General features: G+C 42.5%; 1 protein-coding gene across 5 annotated transcripts in view; it reads left to right on the top strand.

Moving 5' to 3' along the window:
* KIF26B (kinesin family member 26B) overlaps positions 1–20,300 on the top strand; it is a 272,818-nt gene extending 252,518 nt beyond the window's left edge. For all 5 annotated transcript variants that reach the window (XM_005526873.3, XM_088053418.1, XM_088053420.1 and 2 more), the window contains 4 exons: positions 976–4,408; positions 17,028–17,230; positions 18,209–18,359; positions 19,842–20,300. In XM_005526873.3, the coding sequence (XP_005526930.2) occupies positions 976–4,408; positions 17,028–17,230; positions 18,209–18,359; positions 19,842–19,990 (3,936 nt within the window). In that variant the 3' untranslated portion in view covers positions 19,991–20,300. The remainder of the gene's footprint in view (positions 1–975; positions 4,409–17,027; positions 17,231–18,208; positions 18,360–19,841) is intronic.
* Positions 20,301–20,933: the final 633 nt, after the last annotated feature.

Consider the following 20,933-nt stretch of genomic DNA (forward strand, 5'->3'; position numbering starts at 1 on the left):
AGAGGAGTAAATGCTTCAGCTTCAGAGGCACAAGAGTAAGTTCAGACTTCTGAACTTACTTCTACATCTGTTGTAGCAGGTTTATAAGCTGACCTTGTTTAATAATATAGCTGTCAGGGAGCATTTATTTTCCTTTATGTTCTTAGTGCTAATGAAATAATGAGTGAAACTGCTGTAGAGTTAAAGAAAATTTGGATTAATTAAGAATTAGATTCTCTATGCTTCTCAGAGAGAGTGGAAGCAAAATAAACAATTGTGTCAAATTGTGTACAATGCCAGCATTGATGACCTTTTTATTCCTACTGCTTCTAAATGTGGGTGATAGATTTTCCAAGAAGTAGAGTGAAGATGGACTATATTCATTTTCATGTTAGAGAGTTCTAGTTGCTTCTGTGCAACTTATGGTGCAAATTGGACAAAATGAATTAATTTTATGCATTTAATTAAAACTGGCAGACTGACAAAAGCTTTTTTTTTTGTCATTTGATTGAAGAGAGACAAATGAAGGGTTCAGTCCACACATCACCAGAGCACTGTGTCTCCAGAGACCTCTGAGTGCACGTTATACAGTTCCACACACTGGTAGTATGGGGTCATATGCAGTGAGTTTTCTTGCTCCTCTTCAAATACACAAATGTACACACGAACACAAAATCAGCAAAGCTTTTGCCAAATATCAGATTTATTTGGTCAGGCTCAGTTAAGGGAGGTATATTAATCCACATTTTTTAGCAATTTTATTTAAGTCTTATGATTTTGAATGGGACTCAGAGCTGGGCTTTGGGTTCTCCATTGAACATAGTTATGTGTTTGCTCTAGGGCTTGGATAAGCAGCCTCAGAGCTCTGTGCCTTAGTTTAGAGATCTTCCAGTTCATGTGACCATGAATTTTTTGTATATGCAGTTTGTGCAAGGAACAGCTTGCAATGCTGAAATGTCATACACACACATTTTCTTTCTCTCTCTTATATTGCAGTACACATCAAGTTCTTCTGGAGGAGAAAGCTCTTGTGAGGAGGGCCGGATGCGGAGACCAACCCAGCTGAGGCCTTTCCATTCTAGAAACACTGTGGACCCAGACTTCCCTATTTTGCATTTATCCAGTGATCCTGATTATTCATCCAGCAGTGAGCAGTCATGTGACACGGTGATTTACGTTGGCCCCAATGGCACTGCCCTTTCTGACAAGGAACTGACAGATAATGAGGGTCCCCCTGACTTTGTTCCCATAGTTCCTGCTCTACAAAAGACCAAAAATGAGGGCAGGTTGGAGGAAATTAGTGAATCAGGGCCCAGCACATCTGAAAGAGACTGCCTGAAGTGCAACACCTTTGCAGAGCTCCAGGAGAGACTGGATTGCATTGATGGCAGCGAAGAGACTGACAAATTTCCCTTTGAAGAGATGCCTGCTCAGTTTAGTTCAGACCAGGCGTCTAAGTGTGCTGTCTCAAGCCAGCTGGCAGAGCTTAGCCACTTACCAGAGTCAGATAAGGAAGATACAATGCCAGAATGTCAGAATCCTGATAGAGAAGCCAAGGAAAATACAAATACAACTCCCAGCAAAACTAAGAGAAATCACTCCCCTGTTCCTTCTGGAGCTCTTACCAATCTTTCAACTCCTTCTTCTCCCAGGAGTGTAACAGGAAGCTCTAGTAAAGAGCTTAACTCTTGTCAGTTAGCACACAGCACCAGCTTGCAGAGCAGCAGAGAAGGGCTCAACACTTGTGGATTTGTGGAAGGCAAACCTCGGCCGATGGGTTCACCCCGGCTTGGCATTGCAAGCCTCTCAAAGACATCTGAGTATAAGCCACCAACTTCTCCTTCCCAGAGGTGCAAGGTCTATACACAGAAAGGAGTCCTGCCCAGTTCTACTCCCCCACCAGCTCCGCTGAGTAAGGATGCTGCCATGACATCTACTGAATCTTTATTACAGCCAGAAATCCGGACCCCACCTGTAGGCATGAGCCCTCAGATTATGAAAAAATCAATGTCGTCCAACAATGGGGATTTGGAAGAGACGGTTCTCAATGAAGATCAGCAACAAAGCATTTCTCCAGAATCCAAGAAGGAGATTCTGAGCACAACCATGGTGACTGTGCAGCAGCCATTGGAGCTGAATGGAGAGGATGAGCTTGTGTTCACCCTTGTGGAAGAACTGACCATTAGTGGTGTCCTTGACAATGGGCGCCCAACCAGTATCATCAGTTTTAACAGTGACTGCTCTGTGCAGGCTTTGGCCTCTGGCTCTAGGCCAGTCAGTATTATCAGCAGTATCTCTGAAGATCTTGAATGTTACTCCAGTGCAGCTCCTGTGTCTGAAGTCAGCATCACACAGTTCCTTCCTCTTCCAAAGTTGAGTCTGGATGACAAACCCCAGGATGATGGCAGCAGGCGCTCATCCATCAGCTCGTGGTTGAGCGAAATGAGCACGGGGAGTGACGGTGAGCAGTCATGCCACAGCTTCATAGCCCAGGCGTGCTATGGGCAAGGGGAAGCAATGGCAGAGCCCCCTGTCTCTGAGTTTGCAAGCACCATACAAAGCGCCAGCATGATTTGTGTAAGTGACAGACAGAAGTCAGTGGCTGACAACATGCTTATACTGTCGGAAATTGGGGAGGAAGCTTTTGGCAAAGTGCCACCCATCAAAGGCTGTAAAATATCAGCTCTAGGCAAAACTACTGTCACAATCAAAAACACAGCAAGTCTTAGCAGCTGTGAAGGCTACATCCCAATGAAGACGAACATTACCGTGTATCCATGTATTGCTGTTAATTCCTTCAAAGCTCAAGACACTGATGATGTTGTACTGGCTGGAACTGCAGACCCAAAGGCTGTTCATCCCCGTGAAGGGAAAGAATCCATTGCTAAGAAGGTTATCAAATTTGAAGACCCTTGGTTGAAGAGAGAAGAAGATGTTAAAAAGGACAGCTCTGGGAGCAGTGATGAGCCAAGGCCTGACATAGTCACGGTTTTAGCCAAGCCTGAGCACAGCACAAAACAGACCTCCACAGACAGGCTTAGTACCAGCAGTGGGGACACCTCTATTTCCCCAGGATCTGACAGTCTTAAAAGGATTGTGGATGGGTGTGAGGTGGCAACATCTGGCTGTGCAACCCAAAGCCCTGTTCATTCCAGTGATGGCTTGAAGAATTGTAGCCTCCCTCGAGGGCTCCCAAAGGCAAGCAAGGTGGAGGAATCTGACAGTCATCTTCATCCTACTTCTACTGACAGCACTGGAGTCAGTTCTTCTGCCCTTCCCCAGTTTTCTAAGGCTAGTCTTGACAGGAAAATAGCCTCTCCCAAACACTGCATACTCACTCGTCCCAAAGGGACTCCTCCTCTGCCACCTGTGAGAAAGTCAAGCTTGGATCAGAAGAACAGAGCCAGCCCCCAGCACAGTGCAGCCAGCAGCACCACAAGCAGTCCCTCCAGCCAGCCTGTGTCCTTCCTGGCCAGCTTCCCAGAGGAGCAGAATGCCAAACAAAAAGGCCCTGGCATAGATAGCAGCATCAACAACAGCAGCAGCAAGCTCTTCAGTGCCAAGCTGGAGCAGCTTGCCAGCAGGACCAACTCCCTAGGGAGGTCCACAGGAAGCCACTATGAGTGTTTGTCACTGGAAAGAGCAGAAAGTCTGTCCTCTGTGAGCTCCAAAATGAGCCCTGGCAGAGACACCACCATGCCTAGGGCTGGAAGGAGCTTCAGCCGCAGTGCCATGTCCTCACCCACCAATTCGGGCCTTTCCCAGTCAGCAGGTGCCTCCCCAAAAGCCAGCCAGTCAAAGATCTCTGCGGTCAGCAAGCTTCTGCTGGCAAGTCCCAAGGCCCGCAGCCTCTCTGCCTCTGCCACCAAAACACTCAGCTTCTCCACCAAGTCTCTGCCCCAGTCTGTAGGGCAGAGCTCCAGTTTGCCCCCAAGTGGGAAGAACATGTCCTGGTCAATGCAGTCCCTCAGTAGAAGCCGGGGCTCCAGCCTTGCTTCCAAATTGCCCCTTCGAGCTGTCAATGGGCGGATTTCAGAGCTGCTCCAAGGGAGCACCAGTGCCAGAGGCGTACAGCTGCCAGGAAGCCTGGAGACAGATGAACGTGGGGGCCTTCCTGGAGACGAGAAGCCAGCTGTTCACATGCTGCCTTCACCTTACAGCAAGATCACCCCTCCTCGGAAACCTCACCGCTGCAGCAGCGGCCATGGGAGCGACAACAGCAGCATCCTGAGCGGGGAGCTGCCCCCTGCCATGGGGAAAACAGCCCTCTTCTACCACAGCGGGGGCAGCAGCGGCTATGAGAGCATGATGAGGGACAGCGAGGCGACGGGGAGTGCCTCCTCAGCGCAGGACTCCATGAGCGAGAACAGCAGCTCTGCCAGTGGCAGGTGCCGGAGCCTCAAAACCCCAAAGAAACGATTAAATGCAGGTAAGCTTGTGGTGGTAGGAAAGAGGGATACAGACCAAAGCAGATTAGTACACAGGGGGTAGGCTGACCCTAAGAGTGAACTAGTTAAATACCAGTTCCATCTTCTAGCTGAAGAAGCAAGGACATGGTAAGTGTCCTAGGCTCTGCCTGTTTTCATTTTGGGACATTCACTAATCCTGTGTGGTTGTATTGCCTTTGCAGTGGAGTCTCATCCTGACCTCTTTCACTTCGGTTTTACTTAGGAGTAGCAAAAACTGGTTAGTGTTGCCAGTGATAGCCACATTCAAATATTTATTTATACAAATATTATTCTGATTTGGTTGCAGAAAGGTGTCTTAATATGTACATTTCACCAGCCCAATACCAGACTCTTGCTGAATAGCTGTATCTTTTGTGAACCCACTTCTTCTCCTTGCATTCTCTGGATGCCCAAAGGTGCAAGATGCCCTGCATCTGAAACCACCGTTGAGTTCCTTCTCCCCACATAGAAAATGGAACAAAAATGTGTCCATGCCACTTGAAAGATGTATCCTGTACCTAAGACTCTTGCCTTTTGAATTGTGGCTCCTTTTCCCAGATATTTATTGATAACAAATAATAGATTATATTAAGAACAATATACAGGAACTACTGCACTGAAGCACTTTCAAATCTGAAACTTTTGTAGTGAGCATGGTATGAATTGGGAAGACTTCATCTTTGTTTAGACATAATCCCCAGTAGCTTCACACTACATCAGGACTTTTTAATTAGATAACAAGAGCTTCCTGGGTCATATGAAGAGTCTATGCAGGTACCTTTTTCCACTAGAGCAAGTTTCATAAAGTTGCAGAACAGGGATGGGGACCATTCATGAGCTGGTCAGCTCATATTTTTCCTGGGTGCTGTTTTCCCAACCTGTAGTGCTATTCCTGCCTAATTTACTTCTGAAAAAAATTCAGGCTGACATTGCATCTGGTGGCACAGGTATGTGGAATATCAGTGGCTACTTATTCTACAGTAGCTGTGACTGTCTAAAATGTGTTTTTCTCGTAGCGTTCCTAATTCACCAGCCATTCCACTTGCTGTGATAGTCACCTCTGGAGTTCATTTCCAGTGAACAGAGTAATGTACAACTCTCCCTTTCTTTATGCTCTTGACTGTGGTAGCAAAAAGAACATGTGCAGCACAGATGTGAATGCAATAGATACTGCAATTAAAGTAACTCCATAAATGCACAGCTGATTGTACCTGTTCAGAGGATGCATCTGAAAGTGATCATTCTACATAATGCAAGCCCAGACCAAATGACTGAATAATATTTCTGAAGTTAACTTTGCATCCTCTGAGAAAATCTCTTTTCCTAGCCCTTCAGTTAAATTGATTTTCCTCTTTCTGAGGAGCTCTGCCTCTAAAAACCCCTTTCAAATAAAAGCTTTTTAATACTAACTTGCAAGGAAGAGAAGGATGATTTCTATCTTGTGGAAAACAAAGCTGTCCACAGAGGTGGCATTTGTGGGTGTAAACTGACAACTCGATTGTGTTTTGCAGAGAAGCTGGCAAGCTAATATGGACTTTTTCCACAGGTCATTTAGATGGAAAAGTTTATCAAGTTCTGTGAAAACAGGCAGCTGTGCAGATGAGGGAACAGTTTAGATACTAGAGAATGTCCCCCTTACTCCCCCAAGAGAGATATTTTATAAAAATACTCTGAGAAAACTTCAGGTAGAGCCTCCACATTCTTTAGACTCCTGAGTTCTGGAGTCTAAACTTCTAAACTAGTGATTCAAACTGAATCACTAGAGGACCAGGATTTGTTTATTCTGCTGCTCACAAAACTCCTTGTTTCATTTCACTTCTCTCTGCTTTGAGGGAGAAGCTGGAGACTGGAAATATGAGTGACAAAAGCATTGTGTTTGTGGTGTTCTAGTTAAAGATAAGCTTCATATATGCATGTCGTATTTTATACCAGGGCTGTATTTTTGGCTCACAGCTTTGGCTTTTGATACCCCCTGTGTGGGACTAAACATTGTATCAGTAATCATGAAAAGGGAGTTGTGAAGGAGAGCTCTGTTTGAGACTCAGGTTTAAGATTGTTCTTGTAGCAGTCTGGAGGACACACCAGGAAAGAAGAGGCCTTGAGCCTACCCGGTAGAACAGTGACACTGGTTTGCCATACAGTGCACATACGGAAAATTAGCAAGTGGCGGTGTAAGTACAAACCTTTCGTTAGCAGGGAATGTGAGGAGTTCTAGATTTGCTGCTTTTTTACTGCTGTGTAATATTTGACCTATCATTTTCCCCAAATACACCTTTTTTGGCTGACCAAGAGATTATTCTCTTTATTCTAATTGTTGGTGTGAATTGGCTCCTCTCTTCTTCATTAGCAACATTGCAATTATCTGCCTGATGCTGGACATGGATCTCTGGGGTGGAGGATTTTCAGTGAATGGCCTGTCTGTGTCCTTGGAATTGCCTGCCCTGGTGGACTCAGCATAGCCTGGCACATTGACCTCCCTTAAAGTAATTTACAAAGCTTCTCTCTTAATTCAGCATGTCACCTGGTGTGGAATGATTCTCGGTGTATCATCTCTGATACTTTTGAGAATGATTCCCTATATCAGCAAGTAATTCCTGTATTGTTTGGAATGACTTGTGTATAAGTGCAACCAAGGGTTTTATGGAAATTAAAAAAACCTCAGTCTTTACCACCATCCATATTTCTAGCAGAAAGCCACTGCCCAGAAATTAATCAGGCTTCACTTTCATATAACCAAGCTCCTGCTTGCATTTGGTCCTACAGCAGTGAAATCATAATTCTGTTCTGATGTGCTTGATAATAGTATAATTTTTCACATGTCAGCAGATTTATGATGGCATAAAACCAGGATTATTACTTCAATGCAGGAGAACATGAAAGAGGAGTTAAGATATAAGGGAGAATAAAGCTGTTCAGGAATGTATTTTTATTGTATAATGAAAAAATGCGAAGTTTTGCAATCTTTCATCCTCTGTAGCATCTCCTTTCTTATAGTGTGAGCGTTATCTCTTAAGGAACACTTTTTAGTGAAAAAGATAGCACACAAAGGTTCTGAGATCTTAAAAGACAGATATTATTTTAATACAAAATGTCAAGATCATTGGACCTTTCCTGATTTGCGGTCACAGATCCACTGTGCTGTAATGGATATGGCACTATAGATATGCTCATTTCAGGTCAGGCAACCTTGTCCACTTTATTTATGATTATTATTAACAGAAATGCTAGCTGTCAGACACGATCAACATGAATCAGCCCAAGGCCCCTGTAAAAGGAGCTATAAAGAGTCTTTAAGAGAATCACCAGAAGATCTCACAATTACTTTTGAAGTTCTGACACATTGGAGAGACATCATTTTTCCCTGAGATTAAGATCTTGTCTTTCAGTGCTCTTAAGTGCATTATTTGTATGTGTAGGCGCTTCTGCCCTGAATTTCATACATGAAGCATCAGACCTACACTGACAGTTTTTGAAGGATAAAGCTAGTTGTTATCCTTCACTATTAGCCTTAGGTTAATTTTTGGGCTCTGCCTGGGTACCTGTGCAGTTCACAGACAGTGCAGTACAGAATTGTGTTCTAAATTAGAAGAAAATAATAATAAAAAAATATTTCTTTTGCGTTCTGGTACCTATTGAAAAATCGTGTTTGCCTCATGAAGCATGTAAGCCTGTTAGCCCTGAAGCTAACCTATGCATTTAATAAACATTCACATTTTTCTAACATCTAACATTGGTTCTGTAACATCATGTCAACATATATTGGCCCAAAGTGACTGTTTGTGGCAGAAGCAAAGCTATTTAGCCCTGATCTACAGTTGTACATTTCAAAGCTTTATATAGCTTGTCTTTAATCCACACTGTGGTGTAAGTATTATTCCAGACCCCAGACACTTTACAGATGGAGAAATGAAGAAAGAGCGTGTTAGTGACTTGCCTAATGTCCTCAGCCAAGTGAGAGCCAGATCCAGGGTTGAATTACAGGCACCCTTGACTCCTAAACTCAACCACAACTGACTTTGCCATATATCCTCCTCTGCCCTTGCTGAGCAATGGAAAACAGAGTTCTGTTTGTTATTTTCTTTTTGTGTCAGGCCCTTCTTCCTTCTCTGCCTGCAATCATCTGTACAACTACACTGTACTTTGATTTCTTTGCTCACTCCATTAGCCCTTCCCTGCAAGAAACAATTGGCAGCCATATTTCTGTCTCTGGCTCCAGCCTCCTCTCTCTTGGGTAGGCAGTGCTGTCTTGAGCAGGGCACTGAAGTGTTAGAGCATGGTTTGTACAGTTACAAGTTGCAGGAGTTATTTATTATTTTTTAACTCCTCAGAAATTCCAAGCGCGATGGCCCAGTGCCGCTGTGTGGAAAGGCATTGATAAGGGTGCTTTATAATACATACTCCTGTATGTGATCAGGAAGTGCATTCTGGTTGAACTTTAGTTTTACCAAAGCTCTATTTGTATCCCAGGAGTGGAACAGATAGAAGAGGGAGGCAGGCAGGGCAGCAAATTAGGGCTTGCAAGATCTGTGTTATATTCTCTGGAGTGCTGCTGGTTTGCTGTATCACCTTGGGCAACTTGTGTAATTTCTGTGTTCTCTTGTCACCAGCTCAGAAAAATAGATAATGCTGATACAAAAAAACAAAACAAAACAAAAAAAACCCAAAAAAACAAACTAAAAAAAAAAGTAATAGTAAGGTCCTTGGATCAGAATGATTTTTTGCTCTTCTGGTTTGATTTTTAGCATATCTTCCTGAGTTTCCTTTGGATGTATTTGGGCACTGCTTTAAAATAATCTCAGTGCAAAACATGACTGGATAATTTCAGAGATGGAGCCTTGGTGCTAACTCTGGGTCTTTCCCACTGGGAGGTGATAGCAAAGGAAGATCCAGGTTCTAATGAGGTTTATCCAGTAAAGCCAAGTCCTGTTTGCATTTTCACATTACATGCATAAATGTGTTGTTTCTAGTTTTTTCTGCCCTCTCCTACATATATTTACAGGTTCCTGTCTCTGAGAGTGTTTCAGTACTCTCTGTAAGGAAACCTCCTTCCATGGGAGCAACAGAACAGGAGGGGTTCAGAGATCATTCATCATAAACAAGGCATTTTATGGGGATTACAGCTATTTTCCTGAAGCTGTTTTCTTTCCTGTTCCCTATGAGATAGGGTTGGGTACCTAAGAAAGTTCCCATCCCATGCAACATTGAGTTGCATTGATTCCTCTAGTTGAAGCTTTTTGGAGCTGAGTCTGAGCTTGGAGCTTTGCTAGTGCTGGGGCTTCTGCCAGCAGGGTGAAACAGGGAGGGCAGTGATCTGTGGCCCAGGCAGGGCTGGGGGAGCAGCAGGTGACCAGCAGCCACTAGGTGCTGGTGGGGACCTCTGCCTTGCAGCTGGAGTGCACAGGCCCTTTCATGGGAGCAGACCTGGCACTGGGGCATGAGAAAAAGATGGGAGACAGAAGGAGGCAGCTCAAAGACATCAGACTTTGGACATAAAGTCCTTCTCAGTAAAGCACTTTCCAGTTGGGTCAGTCAGGACCTCTGATACTTAACATTTTCCTGAATGCTAACTATCAATGAACATCAGAAAACAAAAACCTAAGAGATATTATTCAAAGTCAGGCCAAGTAGAAACAGGAGAAAATGGTTTTCGAAGGTTGAATTCCTGAGGTTTAAAACTATGCCCTGAGTTGAAGTTTCGTATCTCAGAATCTGGAGAACCCTACTTTTGTTAATCCAGGATAGGATTTGGGTGTGTTTATGTCTGTGTGTGTCTGTGCACGTGCCTTCATCTTCTTTGCATGGGGAACTATAATTAAAGATTCCTGCTGCAGTATTTGATGACATTTGTAGTAAAGTTTCATGACTCCTTGCAGCTCTTTCTCAGTACTTTCAACACCAAAGAAGAGCAAATTGCTACATGATTTTAAATACTTTAGTAAAAAGACAGACTGTTAAGACTAATTATCTACAATTAGCCTTCTTTTTTCTCATGTCAGTGTGCTCTGGGTTTCACTGGTGGGATAGTTTTAAAGATGGAGGTTTAGAGGTTGGTTCCTGGAAAGCCCTAAAAACTCTATACTTGAACATATTTACTCTCTGGAAGCACTTAGCCCCTTTTATGAAAGCAGCAGAAAAAGCCAGAGACTGAATCTACGGACTGTAAATTATAAAAGTCTGTCTCAAACCAATATTGCAAACATCACATTTTGAAACATGGCCAAAATTATGATGACAATACAAAACACCAACAAAGAGAGTCTGAGCTTTTCTTGTTGAATCCAAGTGAAAAGGAATTTGATTCATGTTTAAACTGCCTAAGGCACAGTGTGGAGAGCTGAAAATTGCCCTTTGTATTAGAAAGCTGTAGGGCACCTCCAGCATTTCTACTTTAACTTGCTTACAAGTGATGGTAGCTAATTGATATCCTGTATTATGCATTTACCATGACAAAGGATGTTTAGAATTATATGAGAGAGTGCTGTTTGCATGCAGGTGACTACTTTATGCATGTGACTTGCTGACTGGACAGCCCTGGGGCGAGTAGAGGGAGGGAAAGTGCAGGCTTCAGCTCCATTCTTTTTTTTTTTTTGTTCATTAAAACAACAGCATTGATTTTCCCAGGTCAGAGCCAGGCCATTTCATGCAGCAAATCTGTGTTGAAAGGGATCAGAGTAATCATTTTTTACACGCTTGACTACTGCATGCCAGCACTGAGCTTTCAGCCACATGAACATAGGAATGATTTAATAGAGGAAGTGGCAGCAGGCTATTGTGCGTGGTGAGGGCTCCATGTAACATGCATGACTGAGTTGCACACCATTAGGCTGGGTGTAAATAAAACCTACTCCTGACACTGCCACAGAATTGGCTCACTGGAATGCCTCCACCACTGTCCTGTTGGGAGCTAATGTTCTGCCTTTAGAACCCTTTAGAACCCTTCCCCCTCCAGCCTCTGCCTTTGCTTCCAAGTGACTGGAGCAGCTCTCCCATGCAGTGCTGTAGTAATAATAACCAACTTCTTAAACAATGCCACAATGCTGACAAATACCTGTTAAACCAAAATCCAGCCTGAAGAGAGAGAAATGTTTAGAAGAGACCGTAGTTGTTTTTCTTGCTAGGAATTGTGGGTGATATGCATCTTCCCTGGAGCATCTCCCAGATTACTTGTCAACCTGCCACGCTGCAGGAGGGCTGCTTTCAGATCTGCTTTCAGCAGTGCTCGTTCACCAGCTCTAAACTGCCCTGAAAAGCTCCTTATAAATAAGACAGTAATGCAGAAAGCAAGGTTAAGAAATAAACTGGGTAGATAGAAATGAACTGTGTAGATAGAAAAAAATTAGAAGTTGGCTGTACATCAGCTTATTCCTTATACCAGTACAGAAACAACAAATCTAGTATAGGTGTGGATGGACTATTATAAACAAGCATTGCTTTATTCTGATAAACAGTAAACAAGTGATTTATTGCCTCAAGCGTCCTTGTACTTCTTATCAATTCACAACAGTGGGCTTTCATAACAGTCAATACAGAATATGGCCTGAATTATTTTACAGTGAGATGGACATAGAAAATTTTCATCTGAATGATGTATCCTCTCAGTGTATCATATTCCAGGTGTTTGGGTGCAACATGGCCCATTCTATGCAATCTGTGTAATCTGAGTGTGAGGATGAGTGATTGCTGTTTAGATTTTCTGGCAATATATGCCTTGGTTCTTTGGAATGCTGACCTCAAGATGGGCACCCTAAATACTTCTGGTGAAGTCCCCACATCATTTGAAGAGGTGCCTTCAAACACTGAAGGGACTTCCCTTTCAGGAGGGAAACTGTGCAAAATATACGAAAATCCGTGGAGTGAATAGCTGCATGCTCTGCACTGGGCAAAGTGCACCATAAAATAAACTAGGAGAAAGGAGGTCAAAGGAAAGGGGAGGAGTTGGTTCAGTCATGGACAATTGACCATAAGGGCAGATCCCACTAGGAAATGAGAGGCAAAGTCAGCATCACATTTTCAACTCAAACAGAGCAGGAGCCCTGTTGTCAGTGAGGAGCAGCAGGAAAGTGAGGAAATAAGATAGATAATCTTTGCTAGTAAGAAAAGTTTGATGCTACAACTGGCATCAGTGCTATTGATGTTGGAGCCACAGAAGGAATAGTGTGAGCTTAAGGGTACTGCTCTAGTTAGCCAGGCCTGGTTTTTGTAATTTCCTTGGACTGTCTGGTGAGAAAAACTAAAATACTGAAGAACAGGTTCTGTACAGAAAGGCAGTTTTACATCCCATAACATTAAACACTGTGGGGAATAGCTTTGGCTCTACATCCCACCTTTGAGCATACAATATAAACTTCTGAAATTATATCAAGTTACAGTTTCTTTTTCTGTTTGAAGCACCTTGAAATTTCTAGACAGCAGTTGTTTTGCATCCCATTTGGATGTATTCTGCTTTGAAGAGATAAACGTCATACTGTTTTTCATTAAGAGTTTGTTCTTGCAGTTTTTGCCTTTACCTTTTTCAGAGAAAAGATGCTCAATCTGGAATGTGTGCTTGGAAAGCAGCCTAAGGGGAGCACTCCAAAATATACAGTACTTAAGCAAAACCAGACTTTTTAGAGCTTTTGCCCTGGTCAACACATTTATGAGCACACATCCTTTTGCAGTTTGGCAATTCTGCTGAGGTCAGTGTGCCTTCTTATCCTTAAAGTTACCCTCACATACCTTGGTCGGTATTTCTCATACCTTAAGGCTCCTCTTACCTTTACTTACTTACCTTTACTATATTACTGAAACATATTGTAGCTTCAGTGCCACTCTTCAGTCAGATCTACTTTCACACTGCATGCCTTCACTGCTGTGCTACTCTCTTTATCTTAAACTTAAACTGGCCAAACTTTAACCTATAGCTTAAGGTATAGCAATAGATCTGTCTCAAAAGCAAATCTTGTATCTTGTATATTTTCATGGCTATTTCACAGCCTGGTTATTCATACTCAAGCTAGGTTCAAGATGGGTTATGCTGAGAGTGGGTAAATTCAAATTAAATGAAAAACATATCCTTCAGGGCATTTAGAAAATGGCATTTTGCTTTATGTACTGCACGGTCATAAATGAATGTGATGTAATTTTACCATGGGTTCATCTTTCTGGGTTTCTTTCAGATTGATTTTTGGTATCAATTTCTTTTTTGTATGGAGGAATGAATTCTATTTGCATGGTGGGAGGGTCAGACAGTTTGTCAAGGTGCAGAGGTAAGGCAGAGATGGGAGGGGGCTGAGATCTATCCCTGCTGAGCTGCCTGGCTGCCTACTTTCTTCATAAGTCATACATGGGGAATAGAGGAGTAGTGTGCTGTAATTCCCACAAAGCATGTTATTTATTATACAGTCAAAATTGATGAGATCCTAACTCCTTCGGGTGCACCCAATAAATTTGGGACTTCAGATGGATATTTTCTATATGAATGGGAAACTGCATTAATTTTAACAATTTAATTGTTGTGTGTTTTTATGAATGAGAAAGCTGTCAGCTGTTTTCTGATATTCACCCCAAAGCTCTGCTTAGGTTTTATGTCCTTGCTGATCTCAATTATGGTAAAATAAGATAAAAACCAGAGACTAAATGGAGGCCTCAGTGACAGGAGTATCCTGTCAAATGGCACCATTATTTTCTGTACTTGGGCTGATAAACAGCAGTGCATGTTTAGTGCAAACTAGATCCAGTTTTACTTTACTAGAAAGAGGAAGAAGATCTTTCATTTTAATTTCTCCTCTACGCCTCAGGTAAATCATCCTGAGTCAGCATTCAAGGTGCAGATAAAAGACATCTCTCTTTTTCTTTCTCCTCTGTGTCTCATACACCTGTACCCCTTGGAAGCCCCGGGCAGGTGGCCTGTGTCCCAGAGGAGTCCCTTGGCAGAGGGTGGCAAGGTGGCTGTGTGAGGCAGCTCTGCCCTGCTGCATTGCCCCAGTGCACCATGAGCTGCAGTCTGTCCTGTTATCATAACCTACAGGCAATCCAGACATGAGCTCTGGCTAGAAAACCACAATGAATTAATGTCTCCTGCCACAGCTGCACTCTCAGCTGCCCATCTCCCAAGGGCTAAGTGCTATTAAAGGATGCCTCAGGTTGAAGCCCTCCTTCAGGATTCAGGATCCTTACAGGATTCTGCTTCCCATTGAGCCAAATGGGTATGAATGAGAACAAAATGCAAAAAAATTTACCATCATTCCTCTACTTCATACCCCAGCAATCTGGTTTGCTTTGCTCCAAGTAGGAGCCTGATGCTGTTCTTGTGGCAAGATGCATTCGAGACATCCACCTGCATTTCCAGAGTCTTGGACCTGGACTTCAGCTCTGGCTGGAGACAGAGTTTTTGCAGTGAGGTGGTTTAAAAGTGTTTCACTGCACAAGAAGATGGTTTTAACAGCCACAGTGGGGAAAAGAGGAAGAAAATCAAACATCACAGAAAAAGGCACTACCTTAGTCATAATCCAGCCATGCATGGAGAGCTGGGCAGAAGGAATTTCCAGTCTGCTCAGCTGTTTCCTTGAAATGCTAGAGCTAGTCTGAAGGCATGTCAGGAAAGGAGATGTGACCATTATTGTGGGGGAGAAAGAAAAAATTATTGACAGCACTGGGTGCATTAAACAGAAGATCAGATATGATGCTTGTAGATATCGCTGGCTCTAAAAGTTGTTGAACAGCAAAGAGATTGTATTTATACTCAGACAAAATTTGAGACACTGCTTCTGTGAGGCACCATGGCCAAAAGCCTCAAAAGTATTTAAAACCATTCTTAATGCCTGAATCCTTTTGATCTTAACACTTGGATTATACTCGGGACCCTTCCCATCTAAGCAAATGGAGGACTTGTTTCCCAGGAGGGGCTGAGCCTATTTCAGGATCTCTCCCTGCATGTAATAAAATTGAATAGTCCACCACACTCTCTCACCTCCCTTCAAGTATATAGCTACTCCCAGCATTTGATTACCTTTCTCTAGCACTGCTGACAAGAGTCACACTTAGAATTAAGTTTGTTGGGGTCTTCCTGAACTGTCTCTCTTGTTAATTTTTGGCTATGGTAATGGGTCAGGTCTTGCATTTCCTTTTATCAAGATCTGACTCTTCTCTTGATCAGGCAGTTTAATCTAGAGATTAACTGAAATGCATTCAAGGTAAGGGAATGCTGACATTGTCTTCCACTGACTGGTACCACAGAACTAAAATAACTCTGCTTGCTGGTATTTGTAAGGCTTCATTTGTTCTGGCGTGAGTTTTTTTGCTGGGCTGCAGTTTGGACAATAAACACAACTATGATAAGTGTCACAGGATGACAATATCAGGTTGTTTGGTATAAAGGGGCCTTGTAGAGCTCCCTGTCTACCCAGAACTCTCTATCAATCAGCTCTGGCTATGCTCTCTTTTTCCTGCATTGGGTTATCTCAAATGTATCCAAATAAAAGCACTGTGGACTAGGCTTTCAAGTAGAACATTCTCATCCATTTAAAAGCTCAATTACTTGTCTCTAACACAGACCTATTGGTTTCTAGTTGTACTCAGTATTGAGTACTGTTGTACTCAGAAATCATGGGATAAGATGTGAATACTTCTCAAAGTCAGCACAGAAGCAGACTTCCATGAATGAAACTAGGCAATACTTGAAAATCCAAAAATTAGGCAATCAGTAGATATTTTGGGGATTTTTAGCTTTTTTTGAAGCACCAAATTGACAGACATGTTGCAACTATTTACATTCAAGTCTCAATAAATGTAATGTGGGAAATTCCTGTAAATGATTTTATCTTATTTTTAAAATAAAATCTGCATGATCATTTGGCATCTCTTCCGTGCTGGCTGGCATCACTTATGTACTTGTAGCCAAGAAAGCCAGTTAATAGTTTCATTCAAACTTGATGGCTCTGGGTTTTGTTTTTGGCTTCTCCTATCCTTTTTATTCCTGCTCTGTTCTAGGGAAGACTGTGTCAGCGACAAAACTTTTTGGTTTTTGTTTGCTTTTTTTTTAAACCAAGCCATTGCTCTAATTGTACTAAACCAAGCAAGGAAATGCAACCAGTTGGTTTTATTCTTTGGTGTGTGTTTCTGTTCTTTCTCCCAACAAACCACTGCCATTAGGCCAAGGACATACATGTTCCTCCTTGCTCTACCGCAGGCCCTGACTTGGCATCTTACGTGGCAGATGATTTGCAGAGACTGTTTAATGCTTGTCCTTTGACTCTAAGGGTCAGTAGCAGTAAAGAGATTGGAAAGCCAGGCTAGACCAGTTCCATCCTGCTGGCTTGGGTCCTTCATCAGCTTACCCGCATGTGCTGACACCTAATCAGTGAGGAGCAGACACAGGCTCTGTAAACTTCAGGGTATGTGTGCCCTCTGAGTGTCAAATCCTGGAGTCAGGCACCAAGGAATACCGAGGGTGTCACTCATGGTGAGTGCGTATTGCAGCTACAGCTCCCGTGGCCTCCCTGGGTTTTCCTTCCATTTTCTTCTATGTCAGAGAAGGCGAAACACATATCATTTGTTCACTTCTCTGCAATGGAAAGAAGAAATAACTGTGCTAACATGCAGTGGCACTTTCTCCATTTGCAGGTTCACAGAGGAGGAGGCTTATTCCAACTTTATCCCTTGACACCGCCTCCCCAGCAAGGAAGCCTGCCAACAGCCCTGGGGTCCGCTGGGTGGACGGGCCGCTGCGGTGTGGGCAAAGGGGGCTGGGGGAGCCCTTTGAGATCAAAGTCTATGAGATAGATGATGTGGAGAGGCTCCAGAGACGGCGAGGTGGGGACAGCAAGGTGAGTGCAATCCATGTAATCTCCTGGAGGGTGTAAATTGCAAAGGTCAGCACTTGTAAGACTGGGAGGAGTATCTGAGGTTGAGTATTTTAGAATAACAATGGATTATAGACTTTATTATTATTTTAAGGCATGTTTTCTTCCTAGCCTCTGACACTCGTTGAAGCGATTTGTGATGTTTGGAGAAACTTGTTGGAGTGGGGTTTCCACTGCACTTCACCCACAACAGATTTGTTTACAGAGGAGAACGTGAAATAGTGTTGAGACCTTTGCATGGCATGGATGAGGATAGTTCTGTTACTGGAATTGCTTCCACACTAGTAAGGGTTGCACAGTCCTCAGATGGCTTCATTTGCTGCACATCTTGGTGGTTGCCACCCCTCAGAAGTCTTGTGAGGCCAGGCTGGCTGTCTCTAGCACTGCACCTCATGCTGTTACTGTGCCCCAGAGGTTTACAAAAAATATATCCTCTTTATTAATGATTGTGAATTGCTAGAGCTTTTCATAACATGCTCCCTTTGTTTAAGGATGTTTCAAATTCGACATTGCTACCAGTTCTCTTTTTTTAAAATATGACTAATGCATTACTTATGCACCAAGCACAGGGGTGTATTTAGGCTTTCAATACAGCAAGCAAAGGATTTCCTACTCCCAAGAGCTTAGATTTTCTTACCAAACTGCAGTGAGAAAAACAGAAATGTTTTCCTACAGTTAATCTAATTTCAAGATGCTGCCTGTTATTAATTATTATGGTTTATTATTAACTACCATTGCAAAGTCTCCAAAGCTCACTGATAGAAAACATGAAAACCAAACAAAAGCAATAAAAAAAAAAGCAGATGATGGATGATTTCACGCTTCTAGAATAAATGGCTCATTGTCAGTATTATTGACTGGAAGATCATTTCACCGAATGGACCTGGGTATTTCTTTTCCTCTTCACCTATTTTTTCCTTGCTTCTTTTTCCTGGCTGGCAGGAGGTGATATGTTTCAATGCCAAGCTGAAAATCCTGGAGCATCGCCAGCAGAGAATCACTGAGGTCAAGGCCAAGTATGAGTGGTTAATGAGAGAACTGGAGGTGACCAAACAGTACCTGATGCTGGATCCTAACAAGTGGCTCAGTGAATGTAAGGGCATTGTTTTATTGCCTGAACTCATAGGTTTCCTTTTGTTTATTTAATAGGGGGGATGGAAGGAAGCAAAAATGTCTGGTAAGAGTGAGATGTAAGCTACTGTTTGTAAACTAAAGTGAACCAACATATGACCTAAGGGTAAGCTTTAGATTGACTGTCTTTCAAGACCTAGTTCCTATAATTCTTATTAAATGTTTACAGTAGAACTGCACAATCCTTTTTGCCTGAGAGATGAATGTTGAAATGGTACAGCATTCTAGTGGTGGATGTTGCCATTGGTAGATTAACATTCACACGTTTCAGTCCACAGCTCCTGAAAATGAGATTTTTTTTTTTTTGGCGTCAGATCACTCAAACATATGAGCAATATTATAAATCTGCTCTTCTACCACAAAATGACATTGTGGAGCAAACTTGTCCCTTGGCAGTAGTGGGCTTACATGAAAAAGGGCATTCACATTCAAATGAAGAAGGACCTCAGCACCTCTAAGGAAAAAGAAACATAAAGAGTACTGTAGTAGTTATACAACAGTTTTTAATAGTAGCATGCAGCTAAGTTCATATCAAAGAGTTCTAGAAAATCCCCACAATGTGCAAAAGTTTATTTAGGATAATTGCAAGTGGCAAAAGGAGGCTGGCTGGTGTGTTCCCTTACAACATCCTAACTCTTCCTTTGAGCTGTTTTAAGTTGATACCAGATTGGTACATCCTGCAAAACAAGCACACTATAGGTTTCAGGAACACTATAAAGGAAAAGAGTTTAAAAGGACAGTTTTAATGAGAAAGAGAATTTTCTATGCATGCTGTCTACTTACTGTGTGATGCCTTTGCTCCTAATTTCAATGTGCTAAGTGCAGAAAGCCTGAAGGGTTGCAGAGACCTTAGGAACCAGAAAAGATGGGCAGTGCTGGCTCAGACAATGTGTCTCACACTTAGCTTCCATGGAAGCTGCTGGGCACCTGTGTTGGAGGGATTGATGTGTGTGCCTTCCCTTCCCTTGGAGTGGTCTAGTGGGAATCACATGGAATAGGGAGAGGTAGGAGGATCAAGGAGCCTAGAGGTTTATTTTAAATTCCAAGTTCTGAATTCAACAAAGGGATTTCCCTCCCAGGAGAGAGCAGCTATTTAAAGCTCTTTCTGGTCAGCAGAATGGGTGAGAAAGTCACTACATGCTTAGCATTCAACATCTGCTGGAGAATGATGGAGCACAGCAAAGGCATCTGCACTTCTGGTAAGGATGGCAGAGCAGATCACTCCAGAAAGCATCCAGTGCAACTTAAAAGTACTTTTCACTGTGGACAAGCTGCTGTGTCATTTTAATGACCATTAAACAGAAAAGGCAACTTTTAAAGACAATGGCAAACCATAGGTAATGTTGCACATATATGATGAGTTTGAAGACTTAGCTCTGACTCTCCTACCTGCCATCACTAAGCTTTGTCTGCTTTTCATATCTGTGTATTTTCTTTCTCACAGTTGACCTGGAGCAGATATTTGAGCTGGATTCTCTGGAATACTTGGAGGCCCTGGAATGTGTGACTGAGCGTTTGGAAAACCGTGTCAACTTCTGCAAGGCCCATCTCATGATGATCACCTGTTTTGACATCACCTCTAGACGCCGATAAAGTATGAACCTCAAGAGAATTTCAGTGTACATCTCTGCCATCCTCCTTTTCCCTTGCAAACAGCATCCCAAAGACAAAAGAAAGAGGATGAAGGTTGGAGTTAAGTCTCAGCTGTGCGTATGAGAGATTTGCTATATTATACAGAGGAGTAGTGTTAAAAAAACAAACAGAACAAGCATGGAAAATGGAGTGAGAAGGTTGTTGATACTCTTGGCCTAAAAGAGCACTTTGTGGAACCTTTTAAGGACATGTCTGTAAATAAGAACTGCTGGCAGAAGACACTTCTTTCCCTGCATTAGCTGAGGAAGGAGGAAAGGTGGTTGTGGGACTTCCATTGAGAGGTTCATTAAAACAAAACCTATCCAGAAAAACTGATCAAGTGCCTTGCAAATCTTTGTTACCCAAACATTTATGTTCATACTTTATTGTGTACAGATGGTGCTAGTCAAGAAAAGAAAAAGGAAAAAAAAAAACAAATACACTTTTGAAATGTATTTACAGCTTGTTTTTCTCTCGGTGTTTTCTCCTATTTCAGACTTGCTGTTTCTAAGTAACTTGTGTTTGTAGAGATATTTCCTAATCAGTACAACATATAAATAAATGTTAACTGTCTTTTCTTGTTACCAGAGTAAGGCCACTCAAAGAGAAATTCAGCTTTCCCAGATGACACAAACATATTTCTAGTGGAGAGTAAGGTTTGTTTAAATGCTTTTCTGTACTCTCTTATATACTGGAGAACACCATAATTTTCCCAGCCTTTTAGGTTTTGCAGTGTGTGAGAGAGAAGTGACATTACTGTGAAGTAAATATCTTTTCGATTTGATCCAATCTCCATAACTTGTTTTCTTCTTCATATATGTTTTGCTTTGTACTGGCTGGAGTTATGAATGAGGAAGTACTTTTATCCTAACCCTTTTTTCTGGTGCTAGTAACGTGCTGGAAA

The sequence above is a fragment of the Pseudopodoces humilis genome, chromosome 3, assembly GCF_049639895.1.
Source record: "Pseudopodoces humilis isolate 2021_Gansu_Grassland_sample_001 chromosome 3, ASM4963989v1, whole genome shotgun sequence".
Classification (NCBI taxonomy): domain Eukaryota; kingdom Metazoa; phylum Chordata; class Aves; order Passeriformes; family Paridae; genus Pseudopodoces; species Pseudopodoces humilis.